Source organism: Tribolium madens, unplaced genomic scaffold, assembly GCF_015345945.1.
Source record: "Tribolium madens isolate multiple individuals breed KSU strain unplaced genomic scaffold, Tmad_KSU_1.1 Scaffold_20;HRSCAF=117;Tcas5.2_LG4, whole genome shotgun sequence".
In the NCBI taxonomy this organism is placed as follows: Eukaryota; Metazoa; Arthropoda; class Insecta; order Coleoptera; family Tenebrionidae; genus Tribolium; species Tribolium madens.
Genome location: NW_025400985.1, coordinates 253,092 through 276,845, shown reverse-complemented (window position 1 = coordinate 276,845; position 23,754 = coordinate 253,092). Strand labels below are relative to the sequence as shown.

At 32.4% G+C, this 23,754-nt stretch overlaps 6 protein-coding genes across 15 annotated transcripts in view; 4 read left to right on the top strand and 2 right to left on the bottom strand.

Moving 5' to 3' along the window:
• LOC123005594 (titin) overlaps positions 1 to 7,416 on the top strand; it is a 10,286-nt gene extending 2,870 nt beyond the window's left edge. For both annotated transcript variants that reach the window (XM_044399409.1, XM_044399408.1), the window contains exons 4-7: positions 404 to 2,031; positions 3,995 to 4,674; positions 6,858 to 6,981; positions 7,031 to 7,416. In XM_044399409.1, the coding sequence (XP_044255344.1) occupies positions 404 to 2,031; positions 3,995 to 4,674; positions 6,858 to 6,981; positions 7,031 to 7,090 (2,492 nt within the window). In that variant the 3' untranslated portion in view covers positions 7,091 to 7,416. The remainder of the gene's footprint in view (positions 1 to 403; positions 2,032 to 3,994; positions 4,675 to 6,857; positions 6,982 to 7,030) is intronic.
• A 1,673-nt stretch (positions 7,417 to 9,089) lies between these two features.
• LOC123006022 (26S proteasome non-ATPase regulatory subunit 10-like) lies at positions 9,090 to 10,088 on the bottom strand. The gene is made up of 3 exons (XM_044400167.1): positions 9,789 to 10,088; positions 9,489 to 9,734; positions 9,090 to 9,441 (listed from the first exon to the last, which is right to left on the bottom strand). Exons 1-3 carry the CDS (start codon positions 9,891 to 9,893, stop codon positions 9,109 to 9,111), a joined length of 684 nt encoding a protein of 227 aa, XP_044256102.1. The 5' UTR covers positions 9,894 to 10,088; the 3' UTR covers positions 9,090 to 9,108.
• Positions 10,089 to 10,376: 288 nt separating this feature from the next.
• Positions 10,377 to 11,201, top strand: LOC123006023 (uncharacterized protein C7orf50 homolog). Its single transcript, XM_044400168.1, has one exon. The coding sequence runs from the start codon at positions 10,559 to 10,561 to the stop codon at positions 11,153 to 11,155; it is 597 nt and encodes a 198-aa protein (XP_044256103.1). The 5' UTR covers positions 10,377 to 10,558; the 3' UTR covers positions 11,156 to 11,201.
• A 397-nt stretch (positions 11,202 to 11,598) lies between these two features.
• Positions 11,599 to 19,016, top strand: LOC123006021 (RNA-binding protein 41-like). Of its 2 annotated transcripts, none has more exons than XM_044400165.1 (5): positions 11,599 to 11,984; positions 12,030 to 12,323; positions 12,370 to 12,989; positions 13,037 to 13,130; positions 17,762 to 17,834. In XM_044400165.1, the coding sequence occupies exons 1-5, from the start codon at positions 11,836 to 11,838 to the stop codon at positions 17,796 to 17,798; spliced, it is 1,194 nt and encodes a 397-aa protein (XP_044256100.1). In that variant the 5' UTR covers positions 11,599 to 11,835; the 3' UTR covers positions 17,799 to 17,834. The 2 variants fall into 2 exon arrangements, with proteins under 2 accessions (XP_044256100.1, XP_044256101.1); XM_044400166.1 differs by lacking the exon at positions 17,762 to 17,834 and adding an exon at positions 18,885 to 19,016 and having other exon boundaries at positions 11,600 to 11,984.
• Positions 13,388 to 22,126, bottom strand: LOC123006020 (SWI/SNF-related matrix-associated actin-dependent regulator of chromatin subfamily E member 1-like). 8 transcript variants are annotated; one of them, XM_044400162.1, is made up of 11 exons: positions 21,860 to 22,122; positions 21,503 to 21,547; positions 19,109 to 19,149; positions 18,943 to 19,032; positions 18,461 to 18,667; positions 18,327 to 18,402; positions 18,174 to 18,269; positions 14,759 to 15,243; positions 14,086 to 14,109; positions 13,538 to 14,015; positions 13,388 to 13,485 (listed from the first exon to the last, which is right to left on the bottom strand). In XM_044400162.1, exons 1-11 carry the CDS (start codon positions 21,918 to 21,920, stop codon positions 13,433 to 13,435), a joined length of 1,656 nt encoding a protein of 551 aa, XP_044256097.1. In that variant the 5' UTR covers positions 21,921 to 22,122; the 3' UTR covers positions 13,388 to 13,432. The 8 variants fall into 8 exon arrangements, with proteins under 8 accessions (XP_044256097.1, XP_044256096.1, XP_044256092.1 ...); XM_044400161.1 differs by having other exon boundaries at positions 18,318 to 18,402; positions 21,860 to 22,112; XM_044400157.1 differs by having other exon boundaries at positions 18,174 to 18,402; positions 18,943 to 19,020; positions 21,860 to 22,126.
• A 355-nt stretch (positions 22,127 to 22,481) lies between these two features.
• The window catches only part of LOC123005539 (protein stoned-B-like), a 21,986-nt gene continuing 20,713 nt past the window's right edge, over positions 22,482 to 23,754 (top strand). The window contains 1 exon segment of the mRNA XM_044399332.1: positions 22,482 to 22,637. The gene's annotated coding sequence lies outside the window, so the exon portion shown is untranslated.

Below are 23,754 nucleotides of genomic sequence, written 5' to 3'. Positions count from 1 at the left end.
TATTTAAAATCTAGGTTTTTGGAAGCTTTTTCATACCTTAAATAATTGCTAAAACTTAAGATTTACAATTCTAGATTCCTAAAATTTTGTAATTATAAAAACAAGAATCAAAAAATTCTAGAATTCTGGATTAGAAGTTTGTAACTGTAGATTATTAATTAATCTAGATGAAATTCTAGAAGTAGATAGAACCTGGAATTGAATATTTAGTCTTGAAATTTTGTATCTTCTGTCAAGTCTAGAATTTTGTAATTCCAAAAATTTTAGAATCTAGAAGCCCCAAAATCTTTAAACCGAGGTTTTTAGAACTTTTCAAAATTTTGAAATTCTAGAATTGCTTTGAGTTTCTATATTTGTATTTCAGAAACGAATTGTTTGAATTAAAAAATAATTGCTACTCCAGGTATCCGAGAAGACGCGACTCCAATCGACCACCCGGGCATAAGCCTCCTGGGGGCCATGCCCCTCACCAGCCCCCAGAAACTAACCCCCCGAATTGACATTTCACGAGCAAGTAGTTCCTCCCATCACGACAGTCGCGACAGCACCCCCGAACATGAAGCCCCAAAACTGTCATTGGGCTTCCGCGAAGAAGGCGCCCTCGATTTACGTTCATCAACCGAAGAATTGGACTTCCACGATCCCCAAGACACCAAAAAGAAAGAAACACACCAGAGAAAAGACTCCCAAAGTTCCGAAATTGGGCTATTGTGCATTTCGGGACGTACTTCACGATTGTCAAGCATTGGAAGCCAAGGCTCGGGTCAAAGTCGATTGTCAGTTATTTCGAACCAATCAGGGCTGTCACGATCACCCTCACCACATAAAATGTTACTAGAAACGAGTTTTTGTGGTACCAAACCACCAGAAAATAAGGTTTGCCAAAAAGGGACCAAAGTTGAGGCAGAAGTCCTTGAAAAGGTACTACTTGCACGGAAACAAGACCCAACACAGGCGGTACTAGCCGAAGGGATTGCAGTGGTACCACCACCAAAACCCAAAAGGGTACCAAAAACCGATATTACGATCAAAGTGGACGAACCACAACCCCCACCCCAACCACACAATCAAATCCCGAGGAAATTTGTGGCCAAAAGTGGGGTTGAATACATTTACATCCCCCTTAAAGGCCCTTTACCCCAACCTGAAACCACCAAACCTAAACTCCGGGAGGTTAAATCAGCCACGATCCAACCTAACACCAAAGAACCACCACCCAAACCTAAACCTAAATCCGCCTCCCCCTCCCCACAATACATCCGAATCAAACTCAAACCGGACCACATGTACGACTCCACTGTGCCTAAACCTGACACTTTGGACCTAAAACCTAAAATTGAAAGTCCAAAACCTCAATTGTCCAAAACACCGTCGCCATCTTTATCCCGGAAGAGCTCATTTGCGTCGCTTTTCCGGAGTCCCGAATCGCCCCCCGGATGCAAACGAAAAACGGGGAGTGAGAGTTTGAGGGAGCGGTCCAAGGGGGCGCAACAAAAATCGGTCTTTTCACGTTTCAGGAAAAAAGGCGAGAAGAATAAAGACGATTTGAGTACTAGTTCGAGTGAAATTTTACCAAATTTTGACACAATTGCCAAAGTAGAGTTTAAATTTAATGATAATAGTGTGAAAAAACACGAATTGGAGAGTGACAGTATTCGAATACCGTTACATTCGCCCACTTATTACGAAGATCGAACAATTGTTGTTGTTGTTGATGAAAAAACAACAAAAACTTCTCAAGAAACTGCTATTGAAGTTAATAGAATTGAAAGCAATACAATAAACAACAGTTCGGAACCAAAAAGACAAAGTAGTACAAGTAGTGAAAATGTTGTGTTTTCAACGAATTTAGGAAACAACAATGAAATCTTCTCCACGAAATTGCCCAAAGAGCCGGATTTGAGTTCAGCACCAGAAGATGTCTCTTCGGAATCGGAACGCGACTCGGAAGCCGAAGTCCCGAAGAAAAAGGACTTGGATTTGAAACTAGATCTTGAGTTCGTCGAACCAGAACGGAAGGAACTAGTTCTGGTAAGTTCCCCAAGTATGGAAAATGATTTTTTGTGAATATTTGCTCTATTTTTTATCCGTTTATTATGCAATTTGGTGGGACAGTAGAGTGAAAGGAGGTCTTTCATTTGGTGTAAACAAATTTGGTCAAAACTGTACGTTTCCAGTTGCAGTGGTTTAGCAAAATTTTTAATAATTTGAGCCTTTAACTGGATTTTTACACCTCATTTGCAAAATTTGGCCTAATTTATTCACAAAATAATGCTTCAAAACGCCCCAGAGACAACACATAACACATAAATAATAACAACATAACCTAAAAGTTATCGTAAATAAATCTCACTAATTTATTATTTTAACACACAAGTGACGAAATCGGTCTTGAGAAACAAAAATAAGCTGTTTTTTGTTCTTTTTTCTCTAGTTTTCTGCATTTTACACTAAAAATAGAACTAGTAAGTTCCTCAAGTATGGAAAATGATTTTTTGTGAATATTTGCGCTATCTTTTGACCGATTATTATGAAATTTGGTGAGACAATAAAGTGAAAGAATCTCTTTCATATGGTGCAAACAAATTTGGTCAAAACTATACGTTTCCAGTTGCAGTGGTTTAGAAAGTATAAATTTTGAACGCAAAATTTTTCACAATTTCAGCCTCTAACTAGATTTTTACACCTTATTTGCAAAATTTGGCCTAGTTTACTCATAGAATAGTGCTTCAAAATACCCCAGAAACAACACATAACACATAAATAATAACTACAATTCCTCCAATAGCAACATAACCTAAAAGTTTTTGTAAATAAATCTCACTAATTTATTATTTTAACACACCAGTGACAAAATCGGCATGGAAATAAGCTGTTTTTGTGCTTTTTCTCTAGTTTTACTAAATTTTAGACTAAAAAAATAGAACTAGTAGGTTCCTCAAGTATGGAAAATGATTTTTTGTGAATATTTGCTCTATTTTTTATCCGATTATTATGAAATTTGGTGAGACAATAAATTGAAAGAAACTCTTTCAAATAATGCAAACAAATTTGGTCAAAACTGTACGTTTCCAGTTGCAGTGGTTTAGAAAGTATAAATTTTGAATGCAAAATTTTTAACAATTTGGGCCTTTAACTGCATTTTTACACCTCATTTGCAAAATTTGGCCTAATTTATTCACAAAATAATGCTTTAAAACGACCCAGAGACAACACATAACACATAAATAATAACTACAATTCCTCCAATAGCAACATAACCTAAAAGTTATCGTAAATAAATCTCACTAATTTATTATTTTAATACACCAGTGACGAAATCGGCCTTGAGATAGCAAAAATAAGCTGTTTTTGTGCTTTTTCTCTAGTTTTACTAAATTTTTGACTAAAAAATAGAACTAGTAAGTTCCTCAAGTATGGAAAATGATTTTTTGTGAAATCTACTCTATTTTTTATCCGATTATTATGAAATTTGGCGAGACAATAAAGTAAAAGAAACTCTTTCAAATGGTGCAAGCAAATTTGGTCAAAACTATACGTTTTCAGTTGCAGTGGTTTAGAAAGTGTAGATTTTGAATGCAAAATTTTTAACAATTTGGGCCTTTAACTAGATTTGTACACCTCATTTGCAAAATTTTGAAAAAAATTATTCACAAAATAATGCTTCAAAACAACCCAGAGACAACACACGTAAATAATAATTACAATTCCTGCCTTAGTAACATAACCTAAAAGTTATGGTTAGATAGATAGACGAGTCTGATAAATCTCACAAATTTATTATTTTAACACACTAGTAATGAAATCGGTCCAGAGATAGCAAAAATAAACAGTTTTTGTACTTTCCCTCTAGTTTGATTAAATTTTAGACTTTAAAATAATTAAATTCGACAAGAACAATTCCCGCTATCTACATAATGTTACGTCTGTGATGGTAATAAGAAAAATGATCCATAAACGTCATTTTCCATACAAATAAATTTTTCTCCCCCAGCAAGACTCGTACGACGACGAGCTGCCCTACGTCCCCACAACCCTTCCTCAGGAACGCTCCGCCGCTCTCCCCATCGTCCCCATCAAACAACGTTCGACTTTCGAAATGAAAACGTGCCCCATTGAACGCCCCCGTTCCACCACCCCCATCAACCCCAGCTGTCTCGAAGAGTACTGCGAAGACGTCATCACAAACATCACCACCATTGAAAAACTGAAAATCTCGCTTCCGAGACACGAATCCGTTGAAAAAACTGTGAAATCACCCAGAAAACCCAGCAATACCCCCACCACCACGAACTGGTTCGAGTTCGCCGAAAAGGGGATTCACACAGGTCGACGATCGTCGCTGACTCAAGACGAAACACCGCCGCCGTTGCCCCCGAAAGGGGTGCAAAAAGAATGGATCAATTTTGAGGAAATCCCCGAACGAAGAAAAGCGCCAAAACGGATTCAAACACTACCGTCAAGGGGGCACATTGAAGTGGCCGAAAATGTCGACAATGTTGTCTATAATTATGTCAATCCGGAAGAGTGCAAATGTGAGTGTCATGAAATGAGGGCGAAAAAGGGGGGCTGTGGAGGGGTGCAAGAGGACGAACTCCCGTTGCTTGATGATGAAGATGGGGGCGACAGGCTTAAATTGGACGTGGCCATCGCTGATCGGAGAAGCATAGTCAGGTGGGTGTCTCTTGTTACAGGGTCACCACACAAAACAATTAAATTCACCAGATTTGAACTGAAAAGTTACCAGATTTAAATTTTTTTAATATTGGCGAAAAATTCAAAAACATGCTAAAGCACATAATAAAGGCGAAAATAATGACTTAATTTGATGTTTTTTTGACAAAATCTTTCAAAAAAATTACCTAAATCGAGCAAAATTTGATAATTTTTTGACTGAAAAGTTTCCTAAAACTAACGAAAAAAACAGCAAAAACTCAGTTTTTCATCATTTGCAACTTAATTTAACGATTTTTTGGACTTTGGAGCAAAAATGTCCTAAAAAAGTAAAAGTAACACTATTTTCGACCAAATTTGGTGATTTTTTAGGGAAATTTCTCGGAAAGCGTGCAAAAACGCTCAAAAAAAGTAATTTTCAACCTAATTTAGTTTTTGTTACGTCTATGAAAATCCTTTTATGTATTTAACAACTGACTTCCCTTTTTTCATCCTAAACGAGTCGCACATGTCAGGAAGTTTGTATTGTTGCTATGGAAATACATATAGTAACTATGGTAATAAGTAGTAAAAGTAAAAGTCGTCATAGTAACGAAAATACCGTCCAGTGGCGGGTCATAAAATATTTATCATATTTTCTGAAACATTTAAATAATCAAGCATTTAGATATTTGGGAAAAAAACATTATTTTTTACTAAAAATATAAAAATAACACCAGTTTAGATCTAATTTCAATGTTTCTCAGGGTAATTTTATTGAAAATTTGCGTTTCCAGCTCACAAACAAGCTAAATTGACTAAAAAAAAGTCCTAAAGAACGTCATTTTTAATGCAATTTGGTGCTTTTTATGTTGTTTTGACAAAATCTTTCAATAAAAATGACCTAAATAGAGCGAAATTTGATAATTTTTCGGTTTGTTTGAACCTAATTTCTTAAAAAAAGTGCATTTTTGACTGAAAAGTTTGCTAAAACTAACGAAAAAAAGCAAAAACTCAGTTTTTACATTGAAAAAAATAAACAAAATAACATCATTTGCAACTTAATTTACCGATTTTTTTGGACTTTGGACCAAAAATTAAATTAATTAAAAATTAAATTTGATACCAAATCATTTACAGTCACCTTTTTACTCGAAAAACATGCTAAAACACTAATAAAGGCGAAAATAATGACTTAATTTGATGTTTTTTTTTGGTTTGTTTTAGAATTAACACCATTTTTGACCGTATTTTATATTTTTCGTCCTATTTTTTTGACAAAATTTTACTCAAAAAGAGCTAAATCGAATGAAACAAACAAAATAACATCAATTTAGATTTATTTTTGTTGTGTTTAAGCATACTTTGACAATAATCTGCAAAATAAATAAGTATCTGGTCCAAAAACGAACTAAATCGAGTGAAACACACAAAAATAAAATCGATTTCAATCAAATTTTTTAATTTTTCGGTCAGTTTTAGCAAAAAACGTGCTGAACCACTCTAAAAATGCAAAAATAACACTAGTTTTGGGCTAATTTGATAAATTCTCGGCTTGTTTTTAACGAAATTTTGCAAAATAATTCTAAAAACATACTAAAACGCTCAGTAATCCCCAAAATAATGTACTTTTTGACCCATTTTAGCGATTTTTTTACCTTATTGAGTGAAATATTTAGAAAAACAAAACTATCTCTCGATTTTTCAACTTGTTTTTGAGAAAATTTGGCATTTGACTTTCTGCATGGCTAAAAAACGTGCAAAATGCTCAAAAATATCCAAAAAAATAGTGTCATCATTTTTGACTAAATTTACTATATCAATAATTAAAAAATCAAATTTTACTAAAAAAGATTTTGTCAAAATTTATAATTCCTCCTAAACCTCAGACTATCAAATTTGGTCAAAATTTATTTAAAAAAAATTATTTCAAAATACATTAATTTTCTGCCCCAAAAAATGATCAGAAATAAGAATTTTTAAAAAAGTTTTCACCAAATCATCAACTACTAAAAAATTTCACCTGGGTGGGTGTCCCTTGTTCCACCCCAGACGAGACGCCCATGATAACAAATACAAGTTTCCATAGTAACAATTCAGAATGATACAAAAATTGTATAGTTGCTATGGTAATAAACAAATAAATATGCGTGTCCAGTGGCGGGTAATATTTTTTTATTTATGAAAAAAAAAATTTTTTTCAGCGATTCTTCGGTGGATTTGAGTGCAACAGTTGAGCCCCCGGAAGCGAATGGTAGTGTCAAATTGCGAACTCCGTTTACTAGTGACTTAGGAGTGTCGAGTAACAGATCCAGTATTGTATCCCAGGTAAAATCACATAATTAATTTTTTCTACTAAATTATTTTTTTTCTATAGGATGAACCAGAATCACCTGATTCCGGATCGCCAAATGCCTTTCCCAAATCTTTGCTTTAATTTAAAAAAACCACCAACAAGTGTGACCTTTGATTAAAATTTTGGTGTTTAGAGATAAAAAAAATCAAAGATGGCGCCCGATCCTTCACAATAAAAGCCTTTGTATGTGTGTACGTAGGCCTATCTCTTGTCCAAAACTGTTATTGTAATTCTTGTTACCTTGGACACAAGTTATTTGTTAATTATTCATTTTTCCGATTAAATTATATCATGTTGAAGTCAGTAACAAGATTTTGCTTGTTTATAAAGAACGTTGATTATTATAAGTCACGAAATATTGTACAGTTAATTCAGTAATAAAATATAAGTGTTACATTTTTTTCTCATCTCTGACTTGCACTTTTTTTATCAAAATTCGGGCAAATGGGGAAACATTTATCGGTTCAGGAACCTTTGCAAAGTAAATACAGAGTGTTCGGTCTAAACCGGGCATTAGAAGTATTGGGAGTTCGAATAATCATATTTGTTTGAAAATTGGTACATAGCCATAATGCATTAAGTCCTCCTAAATGAAAATATTTTCAAGATTGTAGTACTTCCGGTTATACCGGAAGTCGGTCTCAACTTTCTTATTTTAAATGGAAAGGTATATTTTTTTCTGTGTTTTTGGATTAATCGGGTTATTTTAGGAGAGTTTTCATCAGCTTTCCCTATACCTAAATTTAGCCGTTTTTGAAATATTTCGAGTTTTTTTAAAATTTTTGGATCTGCACCTTACACTTTAAAAATCGGTAACTTTACTATTTTTTAAAATTTTGAATTCGTTTTTTGGCGTTTGAAAGAGAAAGTTTAGATCTTTCTTCTGGTGTTTTCAAATTTTGAAAAAAAAATTAACAAACCATGAAATTTTAAGGTTACTTTTGTAATAATTCAAATAGCCATAACTCAATTTTTCCAAATGAAATACCCCAATTTTTTTCTATAAAGTGGAAGAGAATTTAATTCTGCATCGATCTGTATTAACATTCCCTATACCTAAATTTAATAATTTGGACAAAAAACAAATAAGAAAAAAGCATTTTTAATAATAATAAAAAAATGTTTCGATGAAAAGTGCTAAAAATTTGTCGAAATAATTAAAATTAAGCTATTTTAGACATACTTTTAGAATTTTCTTTTTTGCTTTGACAAACTTTCTAGGAATTGTTTATAACACTCCAAAACTTAATAAAAAAAACAAATTTTTCACCTAATTTTGCAATTTTTGGTGTTATTTTAACGATATTTTTCAATTTCAATAAAATTAAAAAAAAACGGTTTGGATTTCTAAAAATAAGAAAAAACCCATTTCTAAATTTAGTTTCGCAATTTTCTGCCTTGTTTTAGTTAATTTCTCGAATTTTGTGAATTTCTATATAAAAAATGCTTTGAATTTTTAAAAAGAAACAAAAATGACGCATTTCACTTTTGAAATTGTTTGCGTTGTTTGGGCAAATTTCTCTCAAATTTAGATAAATAGGTAACAGAAAAGAAAAAAAAAGAACAAAAAAATGCTTTTTTCTTATTTGTTTTTTGTCCAAATTATTAAATTTAGGTATAGGGAATGTTAATACAGATCGATGCAGAATTAAATTCTCTTCCATTTTATAAAATAAAAATTGGGGTATTTCATTTGGAAAAATTGAGTTATGGCTATTTGAATTATTACAAAAGTAACCTTAAAATTTCATGGTTTGTAAATTTTTTTTTCAAAATTTGAAAACACCGGAAGAAAGATCTAAACTTCCTCTTTCAAACGCCAAAAAAACGAATTCAAAATCTCAAAAAATAGCAGAGTTATCGATTTTTAAAGTGTAAGGTGCAGATCCACAAATTTTACGCAATAAAAAATATACCTTCCCATTTAAAATAAGACACTTGAGACCGACTTCCGGTATAACCGGAAGTGCCACCATCTTGAAAATATTCTCATTTATGAGGACTTAATCGATTATGACTATATACCAATTTTCAAATAAATATGATTATTCAAACACCCTGTATAACACACACACACAAATTGCTGAGTCACAAAAAATTTATTGTATCTTTGATTTGATAATTTCGAGCGCTTTTTTCAAATGCATTGTACACAAATCAAGGGGCGTTTGCCCATCTCGATTTTTCGTCTCCAAATCGCCCCCATTTTGGACCAATAATTTCGCAACATCTTGTCGATCCTCCTCACAAGCCAAATGAAGTGGTGTAAAACCATAAGCGTCACGTGAATTGATTATTAAACGTTGGGGGCTATCAATTAACAGTCTGACAATCTCTAGATTACCCTTAGAAGCGGCTCGATGTAGTGGAGTAGCCCCCCGTTTATCACTTATATTAACATTGGCTTTATATTCGAGAAGCTTGGCACAAATCTGTCAAAAACCACTTAATTTCTCTATCAAAAAATGAGGAAATTTACCGAAAACCAGCCTTTGGAGGCGGCGTATTGCAAAGCAGAGTGCCCCTCACCCGACTGCTGGTTCACATTGGCCCCCTTTTCGAGCAAAAGACTCACGATTTCGGTATGGCCTGCCGAGGCTGCAAGGATCAAGGGGGTTGTATCGGTGTCGTCGCGGGCGTCGATTGGGGACCCCAATTCGATTAAATGTGTGGCGAGTTTGTAATTACCCCCCACGCAACACCAGTGCAACAAAAGTCGCTCATTCTACAAGTGTTTTTTTTTTAAAAACACACTCAAATAATACAGTTTTCTACTCACTTCGTCCACTTTTGTTAACAAAGTAGGGTCTTCCTCCAATTTGGTTTTTACAAGTTCGAAATCACCTTTATGAGCTGAGTCGAAAATTGTGTTGGGGCGTGCCATAACCTCAATTTTTCAAAAAACACTGCAATTTTGGGTGTTTGAAGGGGAGCAAACACCGAAATCACCCAAAATATAAACGAGAGATCAACAAGAAATGAAAATATTAAGTAGGTTAAATTGGATTCAAACATTTGAACTACGGCATGATACATGACAACTACTACAATTATTTTACGTTCAATTTGTCAATGTTAAAAATAAAAATAAAACAACGGGGAAAATAGAAAAATACACCGAAATCGCACAAAATACAAATGAGATTATCAAGAAATGAAAATATTAATTAGGTTAAATTACACTAAAACGTTTCAACTACGACGCATTGAAACTACCATTTCAGTTATCGTAATTTTTTGTTTTGGTTGCGCAATGTTGCAAAAATACTATTATTATTAATAATATTTAACCAATAAATCGCAAACATGAGCAAGGAATGAAAATACAAATTTTAGTAGATCAAATTGAACTAGACCATTTAAGCTACGGGTTGATACATTATTTCTACCATTAAAACAATAATTATTGTCAATTATCGTCATTGCTTGCGTAACTTTAAAACTATTAACAGACCGAAGCTCAAAACTTGCAAATTTAATTAAAAATAATTTGTGTTTTTTTAACTTTGTGGACACTGGAACTACCTGTCACGTTTATAACCTCAAAAAATGGCTGTCGAAGAATCAGAAAAAATGAAGAAAAAGAAGCATAAAAAAAAGTCAAATGTGATTTGTTTTGATGAAGAAGTGGTCCCGAAACACGTTGCTGAAGAATTACTAACAAATGAAATAAAAAATTCTGAAATTGAGAAGAAGTCCAAGAAGCGGAAAAAGGAAGCAAATCAAAGTAATGAAGAACCTGAAACAAAGAAGAAAAAAGAAGAAGAATCACCGAAAAAGACGGAATCAATAAGGGAGAGAAAGCGTAAAAAACACGCTAAACTTGTTGAAGAAAAGAAGATTAAAGCCGAATTGGCGTTGCAAGAAAAAGCTTTGAATTATTTATCCAAATGGAAACATGACCGTGAAGAATGGAAATTTGAAAAGTTGAGACAAATTTGGTTACAACACAACATGTATGACGAGTCAAAAGTACCACAAGAATTTTGGGAAACTCTAGTTGAGTATTTTTCAAATTCGAAAGGGAAATCAAGAGATGTAATGCTGAAAGAAGCCCTGAAAATAATCGAGGGGGAAGATGACGAAAATAAAAACACGTGTAAAATGGAAAGGGCGAGGGACATTATTCAAAATCTGCAAGAATAATTCATTTTTTTTTTTTAAAAACTGAAAAATAAAGTTTTTTCATGGAGTCGTAACCTTACCCACTTTCACGATTTTTCTCCAATTTATTTATGGTAGAGATGATTTAACGACTGATTTGGCAAACAAATCCGAAAAAAGGTCATTTTTATTGAAAAAATTTACAGAAATAATTGATTTTAAATAAAGCTGTCAATTTTGGTATGGTAACTGTAGCCACTTCCATGCTGTTTTTTTAATTAAAAATGTGTTTTCTTAGTCGATGGTCACAAATATCCATTCATTTTAATATTTTAAAGCTTGCTAACAAAAAAGTTGATTCATTTTTGTTGTTTAAAAAAAATTCTGAAAAATAAACGTTTTTCATGGAATCGTAACCTTACCCACTTTCAAGATTTTTTGTCAATTTATTAATGAGATGATTTAACGATTTATTCAGCAATTGTAAAGGCAACAAGTTAAAAAAAATCATTTTTATTCCAAAAATTTATAGGAATAACACATAAATCTGTCAATTTTGGTGTGGTAACTGTAGCCACTTCCATGATTTTTTTTAAATTAAAAATGTGTTTTCTTGGTCAATAGTCTCAAATAACCATTCATTTTAGCATTTTAAAGCTTGCTACAGTTTTATTGATTATTTTCCCACTGCTGACCTTGACATAACCTCAATATTTGGCAAAATGTACAACAAATTGAGCGATTCGTTCAAGAAAAAACGCATTCATAACTACGAGGATGAGCCCCCTGAAAAGAAATTGGTTTCAGACGCCGACATTTACATAAAAAAACTATCCGAAAAACAGCTAAACACTTCAATTAATTTGGAAGAGTAAGTTTGTTGTGTCATAAAATGTTATTTTTATGTTATTTTTAGACAACTTTCGTTGAAAAATTCGTTTTGTCGATCAACGGAATTGGTGTCTTTGACGAATTATGCCTCTGGGTCCAAGTCTTTGCAAGAATTTAGTTCTCTAGTGGGAGATTTAAAAAATTTGGAAGAATTCAAGTCGCAAGGTTTGAATAATGACGAAATTGAGTTATTTAAGTGTTACAAAAGTGGTAATTTGGAAACTAGACACAAAAATATCAATCGAGATGTTGTAAAAACACAACTTGAAGGAATTTTTCACAAACTAAATGAGACTAGAAATGAGGAGGAGGAGCAAACGTATTTCTTTCTTTCTTGTTTCAGTTTTTTTCATGTGATTTTTCAGGAAAAATTGTGTTGGTCGCCTCGAAACCGAACTACTTTTATCAACAAAACCCACAAGTGTTGAAACTAAATTGTTAAAATTCGCGCTTGAAAATGATCATCGAAAAAGTACGCATGGGGGCCCCATGGACCAACTCAAAAATGTGGAACAACAATTAATCAACGATTCATCTCCGATTAATATTAAAAAAATTCGAAAAAAAGCCAGACGTTTGGCCAAACAAATCAACTCATCGGTGAATCCCCCAAACGAACCAATCATACAAAACCAAAGTCTTCACACTAAATGGGATTCGAAAATAAGTGTTACCACCCCACCACAAAAAGAACCAAAAACGTACACTTGTAAATCACAGAATTATTACACCATCAAAGACGGTGAAATTATTCAAATAAATCACACACCTGAGAAAAAATTATCGATTGAAGAAATTCGAAAAATACCAAAATTTCAAAACTACGATAAAGGAACGCCGTGTAGTGTTTTATTTTTAAAAAACTTAGCGAATGGTGTTGCTCAAAGTGACCTTGAGCGAGTTTTCCAAAAATTTACAAAGGAAATTTTATCAATTCGAGTCATGACTGGACGAATGCAAGGACAAGTTTTTATTGAAATGACAGGTAGGGTTGAAACTCATCAAATAATCAACTAATTTTTTTTTTGTTAGATGAAAAAACAGCTGGACATATAATTGATCAATACAATGGACTTGTTATAAAAAATAAGCCAATTATTATACAATTTGGCCGAAAAAAACCCAAGTGAGTCGTAATTTACATTATTATAACTGATTAAAAAACTGGTGATTTTATTTATTAAAAAAAATTACTACCCGCCACTGGACTTTTCTATTGTTACTATAACAACAAGAGATTGTTACCATAGTTACAATACATTTCCATAGCAACAATATTAAACTGACTGACATGTGCGACTCGTTTAGGACGAAAAAGGGGCGTTCAAATTGATTTGATAAAAAAACAAGGAAAGGAAATTTTTAAATGAGCCAACGCAACAGTTACCTCCACTCCAATTTATTGCAAAAATAACCAAAAAAATCCATTTATTCCCCTTCTTTCTTGTCCTTTTCTGGTGCATGAACTTCAGTGCTGCCCTCTGAAACGAAAAAACTCAACAATTTGAATCACCAATGGTGGAAAAAAAATACCATGTTTAGTCGTTTCCTCTTCCGCTGTCGGTTGCACCCTTTCAGCTTCGGCGGGTGCAGGGCCCCCATAAATGGGTGCCGGGCCATGACCCTCCGAATTCGGTGGTCCATCAGGCACCGGCCCATGAGGTGGGTACAAATGCGGTCTATGGTACTGCGGATAAGGCTGATGGTAGTAAGTGTGAGGGGGGTATTGCGGGGAGTAGTACCCTTGTTGTTGGGGGTATGCATAAGCCGGATGTGGGGGGCGGGGAGGCAGAGGAACAGTCTGGGGGCTATTTTGGGGGTACTGTTGATAGGGGACTTGTCCAGGTGGCATCATATTCGGTGCTGGAGGCATGTGGTGGTGCATGGGGGGCGGCATGTGCTCAATTGGGGGCTGCTGTTCCGGTGGGGGCGGTTTATGATCGGGAGTTTCTTTGTTTTCTGGGGGCGGCGGCGGAGATGGATTGTCGGCCTTTTCGTCTTGCTCCATTGGCTGTCATGAAATTTTCTTATGATTTTTTTTTTTCGTAAATAAATTGTTAAAAATAAACAAGTTTTTTTACCTGGATGCAGTGGAGCACTAACGGCTGACATTGCAAGAAAAATTTTTGCTACATGAGACAGAAAGTCACAATTGGGGTAAACAGGATGGTCATTCATGCAAAATTCACCAACACCAAGTTAGTAGCTATAAGAAACACTGGTTTAAATTTGTTTGTATAATAAAAAAGAAAAAAATAGTAAAAAACAAACTTTATTTCAAATCTACTTGGGTCAAGGAAACACTACAAAGAAACTAAATTTAAATGTATGAAACACGAATGAAGAACAATTAATGAAATGAAAGTAGTTTTTTAGCAAAAGAAAAAATGAAAATAAAATTCCATGCTGAATCGTTTAAAACAAACTTCGATTCAACATGGAAACACATTAAAAGATAAACAATCTACAAACACAAACAGACTATCTTATTTTCTATGTATTACAAAAGTAACTTAATCTGTTTATGTGTGATGACCATCCCATTTCGAACTACTTTTATTTTCAATATTGCTCAAATAAACATAAATGTACCAGACGCAAAAAAGCGCACGCCTCTGGACCCTAATACGATTAGTTACCATAGAAACATTCAATATTACCATAGCAACAAATATGAAATGACAGCTTTTCCATAGGCGTCGCAAGTGGGTGTGTTTGGTACATTTCAAAACCCCTTGTAATTGATCAAGATACCTCAGATTGGGGCTGTCCCTCTTGTGTGGGCTGTGTCGGTTGTTCCGATTGCGTATTGGCCGCCGCCAATTCGGTGGGCGTGGCCGTACCATTTTCTTCCGGTTTCGGTTTCTGTTCTTCGAGACTTTTCATTCTTTCCTTTTTCAATAAATCGTATTGTCGTTCGACCATTTTTTGAAATGTTTCTTCATCGACGGCCGGTTTACAATGTTTTTTAAGTTCCTCTTGAAATTGTTCACTACTTTCGATAAATTTGCGTTTTTTCGCTTCAAATCGTTCTTCGATTTGTTGCAATTCGGCTTCGAGTTTTTTCTGATGCATTGTTAAGGATTGAACTTGACGTTTAAGGACTTGCATGCGACCTGTGGTGACGACAGATCGCACATCGGGGACCACAGTATCGGAGAAAATCTCGTTGATGAGGCGGTGGTTGCGCAGGAAGCGGCCGTAGGAGACGTGCTTGACCGAATAGCCGTCGTCTTGGTCTAATTACACAATAGTTATTTACATTCGTGTGCGGTAACTTACATTTTACAGTGCGAAATGAATTTGAAGCACGACGCGCAGCGGAGTGCTTTAATAATTGAGCACTGTAAAATGGTTAACGCACAAGATTTGTATTAAGCTTTTTGGCCGACGTTTAAACAAAAATCTACAAAATTCAGAATTAATACAAGTAAATACGTTTGACATTAAATATCACGGTGGCTATGCACTCTAATGTCAAACAATTAAAAAAGACGCAAAAACGTCTCAGACACAAAGTTTTGTTATTGTTGTCTTGTTGGTGAATTTATGCTTCAAAATGTCGAGCGATAATAGCCCCATGTGTACCCCACCAGAAATCAGAAGTGCTGCAGGAAATGTTACAACCGAGCTATTGCCCGAAAAATCGCGAGCAAGGTATGAAGCCCAGTACAATGTGTTTATAATTATAAAGTGGTGTGAAGAAAAAAGAGTTCTAAGATTGAAAGGTTGTGTGTAGAGCGTTTTATTAAAAATGTTATCATCTTACAAACAGTTTTTTTTTTATAAAAGTCTATGAAGATAATTTTGGCCGTGCGGTAAAACTGTCACTTTACACTCGTCTGTGCGTAAAATGCTCAGGCGACTGTAAATACAGTCTTTCAATAGGTGTCAATTGTACGTTAATTTGACATTTACATGTCAGGAGGCCAAAAAAAAATTTTAAATAACACAAAATTACTTTGTGTTGCCAGCTTAAAACAATTCAATTCACCAAATCTGAGCTGAAAAATTACCAGATTTACACCTATTTTCACCAGATGACAAGATAAATTCAACACTCGAAAAATGCAAAAATAATTTTTTGGCTAGTTTTTAATTAAATTTTTAGAAATACCAGATGACAAAAAATCTATTGGCAACACTGAATTAGTGGTAGTTCTTCTAAATTTGTTTCCAGGTGACGGCTAAATCACAAACCGCCCGTCGCAAATGAATTACAATTAACTATAAAAGTTTGACGTTTGAATTTGAAAGTCAAGGTTGCCAACTTAAATTTTTAATTTGACACCAAATCATTTACAGTCAACTTTTTACTCGAAAAACATGCTAAAACACATAATAAATGCGAAAATAATGACTTAATTTGATGTTTTTTTGGTTTTTTGACAAAATCTTTCAAAAAAATGACCTAAATCGAGCAAAATTTGATAACTTTCGGTTTGTTTGAACCTAATTTCTTTAAAAAAGTGCATTTTTCACTGAAAAGTGTGCTAAAACTAACGAAAAAAAAAAAAGCGAAAACTCAGTTTTTCATCATTTGCAACTTAATTTAACGATTTTTTTGGACTTTGGAGCAAAAATGTCCTAAAAAATAAAAGTGACACTATTTTCGACCAAATTTGGTCATTTTTCAGCGAAATTTCTCGTAAAGCGTGCAAAAACGCTCAAAAAAAAGTAATTTTCGACCTAATTTAGTTTTTGTTACGTCTATAAAAATCTTTTTATGTATTTAACAAATGACTTCCCTTTTTTTCATCCTAAACGAGTCGCACATGTCAGGAAGTTTGTATTGTTGCTATGGAAATACATATAGTAACTATAGTAACAAGTTGTAAAAATGAAAGTCGTCATAGTAACGAAAATTCCGTCCAGTGGCGGGTCATAAAATATTTATCATATTTTCTGAATCATTTAAATAATCAAGCATTTAGATATTTGAAGAAAAAACATCATTTTTTAATAAAAAGATAAAAATAACACCAATTTAGATCTAATTTCAATGTTTTTCAGGGAAATTTTATGAAAAATTGCGTTTCCAGCACACAAACAAACTAAATTGAGTAAAAAAAGTCCTAATGCAATTTGGTGCTTTTTTTGTTGTTTTGACAAAATCTAGCAAAATTTGATAATTTTTCGGTTTGTTTGAACCTAATTTCTTAAAAAAGTGCATTTTTGACTCAAAAGTTTGCTAAAACTAACGAAAAAAAAAGGAAAAACTCAGTTTTTACATTGAAAAAAAAACAAAATAACATCATTTGCAACTTAATTTAACGATTTTTTTGGACTTTGGACCAAAAATTAAATTAATTAAAAATTAAATTTGATACCAAATCATTTACAGTCATCTTTTTACTCGAAAAACATGCTAAAACACATAATAAAGGCAAAAATAATGACTTAATTTGATGTTTTTTTGGTTTGTTTTAGCAAAATCTTGCAATTAACTCCATTTTTGACCATATTTTGTATTTTTCGTCCTATTTTTTTTTTGACAAAATTTCACTCAAAAAGAGCTAAATCGAATTAAACAAACGAAATAACATCAATTTAGATTTATTTTTGTTGCGTTTAAGCATATTTTGACAATATTCTGCAAAATAAATAAGTATCTGGTCCAAAAATCGAGTGAAACACGCAAAAATAATATCGATTTCAATCTAACTCTAAAAATGCAAAAATTACACTAGTTTTTGCATAATTTGATAAATTTTCGGTTTGTTTTTAACGTAATTTTGAAAAGTAATTCTGTTTCAGGCTAAAAACATACAACCCTCAGAAATGGACAAAATAATTGATCAATTTTAGCGATTTTTTTTATCTTGTTGAGTGAAATATAATTTAGAAAAAGAAAATCTCGGTTTTTCAACTTGTTTAAAAAAACAAATTGTATTTGAGTTTCTACGTAGCTAAAAAATAGTGTCATCATTTTTGATTGAATTTACTATATCAATAATTAAAAAAAATCAAATTTTACTAAAATAATTATTTCAAACGTTTCAAAAAAATCATCAGAAATTGGAATTTTTACAAAAGTTTTCAAACTAGTAGAAAAATCACCAAATCTGGTGAAACATTATGCCAGCGGCGTCCGAACAAAGCCGAGGGCATTTTAATTCAAAGAGAATAAAGCGTCACTTTATTCCCTGTTGGGAAATAAAATTATTACCATCTTCGTCTTCGGCAGCTTGAATTTCGATCCGTCGATCGACGCCTTGTTGTTTAGATGACGAACTACTCCGGTCATGCGAGTCACTATCATTACCTAGAATTTTTATTACAAAAAAATTTTCATTTCTGAAAGAAAACTTACCACTTTTACCTCGATTTTTAGCAGCGATGAATGCCTGATAAGCCGGCGAGTTGTGGTAAGTTTTCAGGGTTTTTTCATACTCTAACTGAAAAAAAAAAAAAACAATGTTATATTTGTGTTTTGTTTTGTAACGAAATATTAACCTTTTCACTTTCGTATTCTTCAACAAATTCGTTTTTTTCGTCCTCGGGAAGGTCTCTCCACATTTGACCGATGATTTTTCCGATTTCCCATAATTTCAAATCTGGATTTTGAGCTTTCACCGTATCCCAAACTTTTCGACTGTATCTCATGTAGGGCATGAGAGGCTTCTCGGGGGCTTTGGGGGGCTTAGGGGTCCGTGAATCGTTCTATAAACAAATAAAAAAGCATAGAATTGTTTCATTTCGAGGTTAGAGAAACTAAAACTCACCGGTACATAGTAATAATTAAAATGACTTTTGTACTGATTGTTGTAATTATTATTGTAATAATAATACGAGTTGTAATCGTAATAATAGTTACCGTAGCGCTGCATCACGCTTAAATTATAACAATTTTTAGATACGTAAATATTATTTGTTCTAGATAAACTGAGAATTATCAGTAGATAAGTCGAGTCTATGAGAAAGACAGAAACACTCACCGACGAACTCTTTCCCACTTTTTGTGGTAAAAAACCAGGGTGGCCATTCGGCGTTGTTACAAACGGACTTGTTTCTTTCTGTAAAAACAACTGTAGGATTTATTGACCTGTTGCTTAAATAAATACAGATAAGAAAGAAAAAAAAATAAATAAAATTAAAACTTACATTTGATCCAGATCCTGAACCACCAGACGCTCTCAAACGCTCTAGAATAAAAACATTTCTTCATTTTAAATTTTCACAAAAACCAAATCGTGCAACAATGACTCAAAACACCCAACTACTTACCTTAACTATTAAAAAAATCAATGAAAAAAAAAACCTTGTTAAAGTGCAACTACTAAGCCTAAAATTAGCTAGTCTACTGACATTCTGTTGGCAACATTGAAAAACTCAGCACCAGTGTTGACACCCAAAACAATTAAATTTACCATTTTTTTTTATATTGTCCTGAATTGACATTTTTTTAATTTAAGTATTTCTTTAAGAAATTTTTAAATGTTTTTTGCAAGTCTAGAAATTTTTTAATCCAGTACATCTGACACTTTCTTAGTCTCCCCAAGTGTCTTTTGTAGCAAGATGTTTTGAAAAGTCTCACTTTACTACAGGATTAGTTTTTAATTAAATTTTGTGAAATACCCAGTGACAAAAAATCTATTGGCAACACTGAATTAGTGGTAATCCTTCTAAATTTGTTATATCAGAGTGTTCAGCAGTTGCCCGTTACAAATGAATGACAATTGCCTATAAAAGTTTGACGTTTAAATTTGAAAGTCAAGGTTGCCAAATTAAAAATTAAATTTGACACCGAATCATTTACAGTCACCTTTTACTCGAAAAACATGCTAAAACACATAATAATGACTTAATTTGATGTTTTTTTTTTGGTTGTTTTGAAAAAATCTTTCAAAAAAATGACCTAAATCGAGCAAAATTTGATAATTTTTCGGTTTGTTTGAACCTAATTTCTTTAAAAAAAATGCATTTTTGACTGAAAAGTTTGCGAAAACTAAAAAAAAGCAAAAACTCAGTTTTTACATTGAAAAAAGAAAACAAAAAAACATCATTTGCAACTTAATTTAACGATTTTTTTTGGACTTTGGAGCAAAAATGTCCTAAGAAAGTAAAAATAACACTATTTTCGACCAAATTTGGTGATTTTTTTTAGCGAAATTTCTCGCAAAGCGTGCAAAAACGTTCAAAAAAGTAATTTTCGACCTAATTTAGTTTTTGTTACGTCTATAAAAATCCTGTTATGTATTTAATAAAAGACTTCCCTTTTTTTCATCCTAAACGAGTCGCACATGTCAGAAGGTTTGTATTGTTGCTATGGAAATACATACAGTAACTATAGTAACAAGTTGTAAATATGAAAGTCGTCATAGTAACAAAAATTCCGTCCAGTGGCGGGTCATAAAATATTTATCATATTTTCTGAATCATTTAAATAATCAAACATTTAGATATTTGAAAAAAAAACATATTTTTTTACTAAAAAGATAAAAATAACACCAATTTAGATCTAATTTAATGTTTTTCAGGGAAATTTTATGAAAAATTGCGTTTCCAGCTCACAAACAAGCTAAATTAAGTAAAAAAAGTCCTAAAGAACGACATTTTTAATGCAATTTGCGATTTTTTTGGACTTTGGACCAAGAATTAAATTAATTAAAAATTAAATTTGATACCAAATCATTTACAGTCACTTTTTTACTCGAAAAACATGCTAAAACACATGATAAAGGCAAAAATAATGACTTAATTTGATGTTTTTTTGCAATTAACACCATTTTTGACCATATTTTGTATTTTTCGTCCTATTTTTTTGTCAAAATAAATAAGTATCTGGTCCAAAAACGAACTAAATCGAGTGAAACACGCAAAAATAATATCGATTTCAATCTAATTTGGTATTTTAGTTTTAGTTGGTATTTCAGTTTTAGCAAAAAAAAAAAACTAAAAATGCAAAAATAGCACTAGTTTTGGCCTAATTTGATGAATTTTCGGTTTGTTTTTAACGAAATTTTGCAAAATAGTTCTGTTTCTGGCTAAAAACATACCAAAACGCTGTGAAATGCATAAAATAATGTACTTTTTGACCCATTTTAGCGATTTTTTTACCTTGTTGAGTAAAATACTTAGAAAAAGAAACTTATCTCTCGATTTTTCAACTTCTTTTTGTGAAAATTTAGCATTTGACTTTCTGCATGGCTAAAAAACGAGCAAAATAATACAAAAAAGAGGCTGAATTGACTATACCAATAATTAAAAAATCAAATTTTACTAAAAAATACTGCTGGAACAAAAAATGATCACAAATTAGAATTTTTACCAAATCTGGCAACACTGCTCATCACAAGTGCCATTTGATGGTCAATGTTGCCAACTTAATTTGAAATGTAATTCAAGGCATGCTTGATTGGATGAAAATATTGTTTCGTCCAATCGAGCGTTTGGTGAAGCCTCCCCTAATGATGAAAAACGAAGCAAAGCTTAATTTTAGAAGAATGTTGTTTGAAATTTCTGTAAAATGTTAATAAAACGAAGAATTACAGTTACCTTTCAATATGTTGAAAGTCATGGGCAGGCCTGCCGACAGCAAATCTGAACAACAAACACAAACAAAGCATATCATCAGCACTATTCTACAAAAAAAGACTCTCTACTATGGTTTATAAAATCAGAGTGTTAGTGAGAAAATTTATAAACCATAGCATTTAAATCATGCTATTATAATTTCTCTCATTTCAACAATAATAATAAAATAGCGTCTTACAAAAAATACTCATGCGAACGGCAAGCTTCTTTACTGGATTTTACTCGAAATACAACATTTTCAATAAACTAATTGGAAAATCTACGCGTAAAATAATTTCAATATTTGGAAAAATGCATTTGTTGCAATTTTATTCTTACGGTTTGTTTGGGGGCTAGGCATTTGCATCGCTACTTGCTTGTAATTGGCTGGAAGAGCCATTTTTCACTACACTAATTAAAAAACAGATCTATTTTAAATGAGATTCTTTAAAAATACACAAACACAACACTTTTACACCATTGACGACGCCATTTTGCCGACAAACCACTCACACCCAACCTGATAACACGAAAATCACCAGTGACAAATTCAAAGCATTTTTAATAAAAACACAAAAATTATTATTTAATGTTCGAATTGAGTCAATTTAGGAACAAAGTGAACAGCCATTGAACCACTTTTCATATTTAAATGACACACAAACGTTAAAAAAACATTTAGTGTGCCAACACGAAAATCACTAGGAAAAAGAGGGAAATTAAAACATTCAAATTTTAAATAAATTTCATTTTAACGTTATTTGCTGAAAGAAATTGAATTTGACGCAAATGTAACAATTTTATACATTTATGTCACAATGATGGATGATAGAGTGTTTTTTTTTTAATAATTGAAGTGCTTCTCTTTTGTAAATTTGTTTTTTTTACAAAAATGAATTTTTTTGCCAAAAAGGGTCATCCTGCCATCATTTCTGCGCATAATCAATACTGGTTGCCTAGATCCATCCAGTGAACGCCATTGCCCTTTTGGAAAGCCGTCTTTAAGTAAAAAAATTCCACAAATAAACCAATCTGTGTTTTAATAGACAATGTAATTGTTTTGATTTTTCTGTGCAAATCACGTTTGAGATGTTTGATGTGATATGAGGCCTAAAAAGTAAGTAACTCTTCGAATTATTCCCTAAAAACCTTTCAAAGAAAATTAAACTAGAAACTTATTTTTAGATTGCAATTGTAGGTATTTTTTTTTTCTTAATTTTTCATTCATTGTACCGCGTGTGGTACATTTTTCGAACATAAATCGGGTACATCGTAGGTGGATGACGTATTATTCTAGTTACCAAATCAATAGCGTCTCGGTGCTTTCCGTCGCGACGCTCACTCTATGTGAGTGTGAGTCAGTTTCTGATGAATTGTGATCCGGTTCATATGGGTGCGATCGGTGGGGATTTTTTCTTATAAAATTTAGGTAAAACTAAATCATTATTTACTCGAGCTTATTATCTCAATAAAATGATAAGAAAGATACACTCAAGTTTAATATTTCAAAATTTCTGTACAAGTACCAAAAAAAAAAAACACTGCAAAAATCAAGTGAGTGAGGAAAACAAAGAAATGACACTGCACCAAATCGAAAAAATCTATATCACTGGGTAATTTTGGCAGCGTTGCCAATTGTGCTTAAAATCACTGTTTTCTTTCACTAGTTTTCAAAATTAAAAAAAGGAGATTTTTGTAACCAAAAACCCCAATTATGTTTCTTGAAAAAAGAGCAATTTATTCAAATAAAAACACATTTTTTCTCAATTTTCAAAATTCTCAATTAGTTTTAAAAGTTTAGCAAAATGCCTAGATTTTTGTAAAAGGCAAAAAATTTAGGAAAAACTTGAACAAAAACAGAAATTCAGAGCTTTTTATCGCCCAATTATTACTCAAAATTCTGAATTGGTGTATAAAAAAAAATGTTTTAGAGAAAACCTTAATGAAAAAGGAGGGTAAAAAATATTTATAAGTAAAGCTTTGCAATTTATTATATAAAAACACTTTTTTTTTAAATTCAAGTCTTTTTACATATTAGGTGATCTTAATTTAACAAAAAAAGTTGATTTTTGTGACCAAAATCCCAAAAAAATCAAAGAAAAACCTCCCAATTTATTTAAAAAAAAACATTCTTAATTATTTTCTTCTCTTAATGTTCAAAATTCTCAATTCGTTTTAAAAATTTAACAAAAAAAGAAGATTTTTCACTAAAACCCCCAAAAATCATTTCTTAA